This window comes from Emydura macquarii, unplaced genomic scaffold, assembly GCF_026122565.2.
Source record: "Emydura macquarii macquarii isolate MOO-44397 ecotype Brisbane River unplaced genomic scaffold, CSIRO-AGI_Emac_v2 contig_1045, whole genome shotgun sequence".
Classification (NCBI taxonomy): domain Eukaryota; kingdom Metazoa; phylum Chordata; order Testudines; family Chelidae; genus Emydura; species Emydura macquarii.
The window spans coordinates 20,935,270-20,944,818 of NW_027131182.1; the positions used below are offsets into that span (position 1 = coordinate 20,935,270).

At 37.0% G+C, this 9,549-nt stretch overlaps 1 protein-coding gene across 1 annotated transcript in view; it reads left to right on the plus strand.

The window, feature by feature from the left end:
• NDUFS4 (NADH:ubiquinone oxidoreductase subunit S4) overlaps positions 1-7,068 on the plus strand; it is a 69,455-nt gene extending 62,387 nt beyond the window's left edge. The window contains exons 4-5 of the mRNA XM_067545613.1: positions 3,115-3,188; positions 6,854-7,068. Coding sequence (XP_067401714.1) covers positions 3,115-3,188; positions 6,854-6,957 — 178 coding nt within the window. The 3' untranslated portion in view covers positions 6,958-7,068. The remainder of the gene's footprint in view (positions 1-3,114; positions 3,189-6,853) is intronic.
• Positions 7,069-9,549: the final 2,481 nt, after the last annotated feature.

The window sequence follows — 9,549 nt, forward strand, 5'->3', positions numbered from 1 at the left end:
TAGGAGGAGAGACTGATTACAAAACAAGCATATTTGGAGCTGGATTAATGTAAACCAGAATTTTTTTTAAACAAGTTAGAAGTGATAGGCTGTGTATCACCATTTTCCCCACTCTGTCCACCCCTTACTCTCCCCCCCACCAAGTATCTAACAGTTAAAATATGTTCTTTACTTCTATCTATATTCATAAACAGATGATGATACTGTAGCAGTATCCAGTAACACCTGCTTTAGTTAAGGTTGAATTTGAATTTCTATCGTAATCCTTTGCTTTTCAGCTTTTCTCAAATTCTTTTTCTGGGTGAAATTTTGCATGATCTCAGCCAAAAAGACAACTTTAAAATTTACAAAATAATCCCCCAAAAGAATTAGTGTTGTTACCAAGGGTTTGTTGGTATTCCAGAATAAGGTAGGGTGTGAATTTAAAGTGGAGTAGCTATTCCAGGATAACTGTCTGAATAACTCCAGGTGTGGGCACTCTTATTCTGGAATAAAAGTGCTTTTTTCTGGTTTACCTTAATCCAGTCCCAAAGATTAAGCTAATTTAAAAAAGACCATTTTATTTTGGAATAAGTGTCCCCACATGGAATTATTTAGAAATAGTTATTCAGGATTAGCTGTTCTGTGTAGACAAGCCCTATGTAGGCCAAAGGAAATTTACCCAAAATTTTTGTTGTGGACATTGGATTGAGTTTAAATACAACTGGGTCAAGGATTTTGTAAATTAGCTCTGAAGGTGCGCTGATGGTGGATAGTTACAGCTAGCTGTTCAACGTAAGAAATGTTTGATTTATTTTCTTCAGTATAGCACCTGCAAAGTGGCAACCAGTGGAAGTAATCTTTATTGAACATCAACTCTGTGGTTCCCATCTTTTCATACTGGAGTCCTCCATGATGTATTCGTAATGGCCACGCTTCTTGCCATGCTATGCCCTAGAATAGATGCAACCATCTCTCTCTTTTTTTTTCATTTGCTCTGATCTCTCATTTTCTCTCAACAAGGAGGAAGAAAAGCCCTTGATTCTTTTTTTCTGGGTAGTTTTTTCAGTCGACATCACCTAGCTGTGGAACCAGCCTGTACCAGATTAAATTGACCCAGAGATACATTGCTGGACTCACCTGTTGATTCAGGTGTTCTGTTTATAGATGATTGGGGTCCTTTGACTCTTCTTGGAGTAAGACCCTTCTAATAAGAAGCTGCAATGGAGGAGATGGACGAGTGTTTCCATTAGAGGTGACTTATTTTATGCAAATCACTAGAAGTGCTTATATAATATAGTAATAGACCATTTAGAAATGTGTATTAGTAATAATCTTGCTTCTGAGATCTCTCTTGGCAATATTATGGCCTCTCATTTAATCTCTAACATCTGCTCTCTGACCTTCAGAACTCTAATTATGGTAATAGCTTGACTAATGGAAAGAGGGAACAGCAGTTGTACCTTTATATAGGATGAACAACTTTTTCAGAGATACTCCCTGATGAAAATAGAGATCAATGGGTAATCTGCTTTGTGTGTCCTCCATCCCTATAGTGTCTGGATTCTGGAAAAATTTCACCGTATTTGTCTGGTACTGAACAAGCTTGAGTCTTTTGTAACCTAGATGGAATTTTATTCCTCTGTCTGCTACTTCATCATAGAGGGTGGAATCTTTGTCACAGAAAAGGGTAGTGAAGATCAAAGGGGGATTACTTGGTCCCTTAATATATCTTGTGGTTATGCCTTGGACTAGTTTTCAGGTCTCTTTATTGCCTTTTTATGAGAAGTCCTTACGTTAGTGGCTGGTGGCCAGTCTGTTACTCCCCTTCACTTTCCTCTCTAAGTAGTAAGATGTTGGATCACTGGTGGATCCCATCTGCACATTAGCTTGCCCATTGGATAAGATTACATGTTTCATCTTTTCTGCACTGGAACTAGATTTTTTTTTTTCTTCCCAGAGACTTGCTTCTTTATTGGAGAGTGACATGTCCTTTGTACTGTTTCTCCTCCTCATCCATCCTTATGACTTCCTAGAATGAACAACCAAGAAGAAACTCCCATTGCAGTTCTTGCCGTTGTTCCTTTGGCCTTCTCAGTGATCTGCCTCTCAGTTTCTTAAGCACTGCTGTCTCAGAAAGACCAAGCGCAATACTAGGTTTTGTGCTTCTTTTAGTATTACCCCAAATTTCTTCATAGAATTGCTGTTAAATTTTCAGGTTAATTATTGTATAGCGTTCATCCTTTGTATTCAGTACTCACGGTGGAATTTTTATAGATGCTGAGTGGACCCATAGTTTTTGCTAAGATTGGACTCATTTATATCAAAAACCATTTTGCTCTTTTGTGACTTTCAGAAATGAGACCAAGACAACTTATCTACAAGTAACAATTAGCTTATGTGGTTGGGCTTCTGAACTCTACTTGTTTATCTCTTTTAGCCCATAGGGCTTCTGGGCTTTTATTAGAATAGAGTTGGGTTCTGTTGCATTGAATTGCTCCTCTGGAAGCACTTGCCAGTGTGAAAGTCATCACAAACTGTCAATTTTCAGGCTGTTCTGGGATGCCAGGTTTGCTCAGGTATTCTCTAGTTTCTAAGTATTCCTGGCCTACTTGCTTGGAGGTCCTGCTTTCCCTTCTGCAAGAATGTAGATTCACAAAGCAAATAGGGAAAGGACAGGCTCCTGGTCTCCTTACATTGTTCATAATGGACATCTCCTTTCACCTTTACAGTGCCTTGGAATTTGTCTTCCCTTATCAAACAATTTTAGAATTAAAAAGTTGTCATAGAGCACTGGTTGCCTGTGTCATTGGCATATGTTTAGCTTAGGTGTTTACATCGTTATAAAATCAATTTCTGAACAAAAGCATCAAAGTTTTAACACAAGATTATTTGAAATACAAAGAAAAATCTTCTCATGGGAAAAACTTAATATTTAAATTAAATTCTAACTTAAAAGTAAAGGAACTCTGGATGGCTCTTATTTGGGGATGATACATTTTTCTTTTTGGTGTCTTTAAAAAGGTATGCATAAAGTGGCATTAGGTTAGAGCTTGAGGTGCAAATGATGTTATACAAAATGATTCGTGTTACACTTCAAAGTTATATTAATATTTTATGTCTGACTTTCTACAGGGCTGATCCTTTGTCCAACATGGTTCTAACTTTTTCTACTAAAGAAGATGCCATTGCCTTTGCTGAAAAAAACGGTATGTATTTGAGAATTCTAGGTCATGGCAGTATTTGGGTTTGAATCCACTTTGTTTAGATAAACTTGACTTTACCATTTGAGAAGAAAAGTTGTATTTAATAAAGTAAACAATAGTGTTTGAAGTACCAGTTTTAATTTTTATAATTAAATGTTAAAAAATCCCTCTTTAATTATGTAGTTACCCCATAGTCAGTAACAGCTCTGAAGACTTTGTTATTGTATATACCTACTTAAAAATTTGGGAGATAGGATTTGATAGCATGTGATCAGGGTTCTATTCTTGACTCTGTCTGACTTAGTGCAAGTCACTTAACTTCTCCCTCTGTCTCCCCATCTTTGAGATGTTTATTTTACAGAGGTATTGTGAGGCTCAGTTCACGTTATTTGTGAGGCAATTTGCATTTGTTAGAAGGCACTAGAAATGCAAATATTAGTACTAGCCATTTTTAATTTTGATGTGGCAGTCTAATGAATTACTCAGGTGCATTAAGGTAAGCACATGCTTAAGTCTCTGAAGGATTTGGGCCTTAATCTTCTAACAGGGCATTAGAAGTACCACATATACAATAAGCAGTGTACAATGTGTTAAATAACCTTTCGAACATTTTTTTGAACATTTGTCTTTTGCAGCTGAATAAACCTGTTCCACAAGGAATTTGCTCCATTGCTCCAGCGATGGAAAAAAGTCTTTGAACTAGCAAAGACCAAGTTTTTATTGTTTATTTTACTTTATATAAGCACAAGAATGCATTCTGAACTGTTAACTCACTTTGCATCTTTATATTCTAGACTTTAAAAAGGGGGATACAACATGCAAATTTTGACAGCCCCTTTAATGTGTTGGTTTAAATATTCCTCTAGGTTTCTTTATCTGTTTCTTAAAAACTTTGGCATGAAATTTAGGACTTGTAGAAGGGAGGAGCTAATAGCACGGGCTTAAAGCCATGCTAATGTATGTAGGGCACAAGCTTCTCCACACCGCTCTGCTGATGAACTTCATCTTGGCCTACAAACTATTACTATTTTCAGTCCTACGCGCTTCATGAGTAAGGAGTGTCAGTAAGATGAAATTGTGCCAAATTATATGGTATTTATGATGTGTGCACACATGCCGGGAACTAGGAAGAGCCCATTAAAGTGATTTTCACTTAACTCCTGTCACTACAGGTCATAACTTGCATCTCCAGGGGTGAAAGACTAGGATATTAAACCACAAAGTTGCCTAATCTCTCCCTGTTCAATGTATTTCTGAATTTAGTGTGGTCTCAGTTGAACTAAAAATAAGCTAAATTAATTACCCCCAAAAATACCTGCTTGTTTCCATCGGAAACACAAATTACTATTTCAGAAAAAGTTAAAGAATGTAATCGTTTTCACTAGAAGTCATCAACACCTTCATATCCTCAAGAGCTTGATCCTGCACATTACATGTGCAGTGCTGCATGTATAAAGTACTGGATAAAAAGTGATGAGCAGAGCAGGAAATGCAGGAGAACCCAGAGCTGCCTTAATGATAGCACTTCTGTTCAGCTGCCAGGTTTTCAGCTTAATAGGTGCGAGACCTCAGAGGGAAACACATATTTAATCATCTTGTTAGCACTAAGGTCAGGCTTAAACCCATCTCCTTGGACATGCCTATTCTCCATTCACCCCCTGCCCTTTTAATTTGTGGATTTGAATATGATGCTTGATATTTACTGCTGCTCAATGTGGAGGACTGTGCCTGCCAATTTACCTTATTTGTGCCTGAGTGGCAATGGTGCTGATTCACAGCAGCCTTAAACAGCACGTACGGGATTGCAGGATCAAGGCATAAAGCCTTGTCTAGTCACAGAAACTGCATGTTTGACTAATGGCGTTATATAAAAAAACAAAACAAAAAACAGTTCAGTTAAAAGTACAAGCCTCTGTATGAACATATTTATCTATTTAATATCCTTGTGGTTGGCACTAGTTCACTTACTGATGCCAATAAAATCAATATTTTAGGTTTAAATCAATATATAGAGTGTCCAAACAGAAGTTTGTACTGGCTTAAGTGAATTAATTTAATATCACACCTTTAGTTAATCTGGTGGAATCTTATGTGTAGACCTGATCTGTCTTCAGACAGACAGACAGACAGACAGACAGAGAGAGAGAGAGAGAGAGAGTGTGTGTGTGTGTGTAAAAATGAAATTAGGGATCTAGTTAATATAACAAGTTAATAATTTAATTACTAGAGCATTATTTAGTATTTGATGCTACTTCAGATGTACCGAAGACTTTCTTGAAATGTCCCTTCCAGTATGTGATATAGAAAATGGTTGGTCTGAACACTGGTTTTGGTTCAGCTTAGAAAAACCTGAAAAGATTCCACAGATATCTCTTCTCTCAACTAGAATTTGAAAATGTGTTTTTTAAAGTCGAATGAAATATAGTGATATTGTTGTGACTCATGTATCTCAAATAAAGGATCTGTATCTTACATGTAGGATAAGAGATGCTCAGAGCAAATGCAAGGGCTGGAATTTACTCAAAGGGGCTTTGCACAAGAGTATATCTTGTGTTCTCTATGAATGGCAGAAAAGTAACTGAATTTAGTAAGAATGTATACATTGATGTGGTCATGTTATAAAAGTTCAGAAGTATATGTTAGCATTTTGGTTTTTTAATTTTCTTTTTTAACTTATCTTTAAGGAGGAAATTTACCCTTTCATTGGAATCAATGCCAAATTTAAGTTGTGCTTCTGTAAATTTCTAAAGTATTTTAATTGTTAATGATTGAGTGCAATTGTGTTGCAAAAAGGGAGCCCAAACTTTATAATGCCAAGTGTTGCATGAGCAACTTCCCAGACACCTGGAGGCTGCACCTAATTTGCGTATTGATTTACATACAGTATTGTCACTACCTCTACTTTTCTGATTTTTTTAGCATTTCCCTTACAGAACTATCATATTGTCTTTTAATGTTTTGTTCTATTATCTCTGATCCCCATTTTATACACTCTTTATATATTCTTTTCTTTTTAGTCCTTTCTACCTAGCTTTGATTACTTTTTCTTCTTTTCCATGGTCTGTTCTCTGGTTTTTCATTCTTCTTTCTCCTTTGCCTTGCAAGGTTTCCCTTCTCTCCAGATTTTCTCCCACCTCTTTTCTCTTAGCTCTCCTTTATTTTTCCCCACAGCACCCAGTCTCTCCTTCCCTCCCTAACTTCTTATTTCCATCTTGCTGAATTCCTCCCACATCCCCCAAATTGCACATGCATTCCCAGGGCCTGGGTGTCTGTCTGACGTTAGATATAGAGATGTGGACCCATGAGATTATAGGACTATATTCCCCACAGTCAGTGCTCCCTCTTGAGCTTTCCTGCTGATCACTGACAACTTTTGAAATAATGCATGAGGAAGGCTCAGTGAAAGTTGAAGTATGCCGTATCTGAGGTCTGACAAACAGGAGAACAGGCGTAGGTCACATTTAGGGCTTCTCTATGCTATAGGATCATTCTCTACTGCTGATTACAAAATAATAAACTAGTAAGTACATACATATTGTATATCAGAGGTGTTAATATTAATTTTCTGTTAAATATTTAGTTTTAATTTATATTTGTCTGTGTTGCATTTGCTCCATATTATATGCTGTGTGTGTATTGTTTAGAGTTCTCTGCATGTTTTTCTCCAGGCTGGAGCTATGATGTTCAAGAGAGAAGGATTCCCAAGCCTAAATCCAAGTCTTATGGTGCAAACTTTTCTTGGAACAAAAGAACAAGGGTGTCCACGAAATAGGTTGGCATTGGCTGTCTCTCTGTCTGACTGTGAATAAAGTCAGCTGTGCTGTATTTATAGTCCATATATAATACATCTCTTAATCTCCTAATAAATTTGACCTTTAAACTACAGATGCATCTTGTGGTGTCTATTTAAAATGTTTTTGATGTCTCCAATTGAACCTGTTACAGACTTCCCTATATAGAGAGGAGATTTGGGGTGTTCATACCTCTAGGAAATTGCTGTGCTCGGAATCTATTAAAAGGAATGTTTGAAATCAGCTGCAACATTAAGGATTGTGGCTTGCCTTTCATAGTAATTCTGTAGTTCAATAACTTGTTTAAAATGACCACCCTTTTATGTAGATGCTCTGTTAATAGGAACTCCTCTGTTTTTGTTGTTGTTGTTATGTACAGGAGAAATTCATCAGTCTGACAACATGATATGGCATGCAAAAGTCAATATCTGCTTCTCATTTAAGCTATTTGATGAAACTGCATGTACTGTAAACTCCTTTCGGTGCTGTAAATGTGACTTTCTACAAGCATTCATAATTTGAGTAACAAGCTAGCATTGGGTGTGGTAGTGTTAAAAATATTATATATAACTATGAATTTGAGTTGCAGTCTAAAAGATCAAGATTAGTAAGCCCCTCTTTTTTGATATACCTTGAAACTACAAGTAGATGGAGAGTTTTAATACTTAACTCATACTTATAAATTAAGTCAGAGTAATAAGGCAGCAGCTATAAGGTGCTCTTGTAACATTAAACATATGCTAATTATACATATTTTAACTTTTAACAACATGGGAAGCAAACACTTAAATTGAGAGTTCAATAAAATATTAGAGATGTTTCATCAGCCTTAATACTAAAACATCTAACCCAGCTTTGTCACATTGCATTATTTAATTATTAGAATGTATGTCATGTAGAAAGCTGTATTTGTAGTCTTTGACTTATCTGTGTCTTTTATTTACCCTTTATTTTTCAGTAAATCGACAAGTTGAGACATCAGCAAATAGTCACTGATGAGAATTATAAATGTTGGTATGAAACTTCTGTACAATAGTTTTAGCCTGAGTCCCACAAAAGAGCGTTCACACAAGTTCCATTTTTGCAGATGGCTGCAGATATTTAAAGGACAAGACACTTGAAATGGTGTAATTGCAATCCATTGGTACACTGACCAGAAAAACCCACAACCAAATGTCTACAGTGATTCAGACTCCATGATATTCTTGTAACGTCCCAATTTCACACAGTTGTCCCAGTGTGCTGACATTTATTTAAATCGTTGTTTACCAATTTCAGTGTAATCAACTGGCTGGCTCACTCCCAACTACAGAAAGAACTCATGTTCTAGCCAAGCCCTACTTCATCAGCCTATTGCAATGCACATGCTATGATGTACAGGGGCATCTGAGTTGCTCCAGAAATCCCAGAGTGCACCAAACCCGATTTCTGAACAGCCCAGATTCCATTGCATTATCTATTTCAACCACACTAGCTGTCTATCCTCCACCAAGGAGACACTGCTGATAAAATTCATCCAATGGAATTTTTTGGTTGCCTTTCACAAGTCATGAACAGCAAGATCCAGCCTCCACATAGTATATCTGAGGTTCCTGCTTCAACCCTTACCAGTACTCTCTAACTAGCATGGACTAGATTTTTTTTAAAAGGTATTTTTGGTGCCTAAAATATGCAGATTAGCGCCTTGTGGGGTTTTTAAAATTGCCTAGGAACCTAATTCCCCTTGACTTCTAACCTGCTTACGTGTGTTTGAAAATCCTACTGGATGCCTAGCTGCAGCTTTAAATGCCTAAATACTTTTGAAAATCTGGCCCCAGGAGACATAATATTGTCAAGCCCAAATACGAGAGTTGTTGAATCTTAATCTTACCTGCTAGTAATGAGTCTAGTTCAGATAGGACTGGTTTAAGATAATGAAACAATTACTTAACTGATTAAACGAATGCTAAACAAATCCGTTTCAGAAGAACCATTCTGACGAGGTTGACTGCATGATTTTTTTGCAGTTAGCATTTTTCTCTTCCTCTTCCTCCACTATTACCTGTTGTACATCCACACCTGCTTTTGATGAAGTCTTTAATCATGCTCAAGCCCACACCCTATTCACTTTCTCTAGTCATATTCCTTGTTTTCTTTTCCTTCATGTGATTATAAGCCATTAAAAGTTATAGGGCTAAGTCTCTCAGCAAGAAAGACACCAATCATGGGGGAGAGCCAGTCATTGGCTGAGTGTGCCCCTGTGCCACCACTCCTTACATTCAACAGCATTTATCTGTGTATAACATCATAACTTTTCAATGCCACATTTCATCAATTTGAAAATGTCAGAGCATGTTCCGGACATCAAGAGCCAGAACTGAACTTTTTGGAAAAAATAATGAAAAGGGGGAAGATGGACACCACATGAAACCGCTGCTTGTTCTTAGGACAGCCACACCCTCAAGCACCTCTGCAATTGGCAATAGATCAAATTTGTTCATGGCGTCTATTAGTGCCTTCCACCATAACCATGCTCCTATCTTATCTCTGCTCATCTTTGAAATAGTTTTACATATTGACACTCTGAATGACTT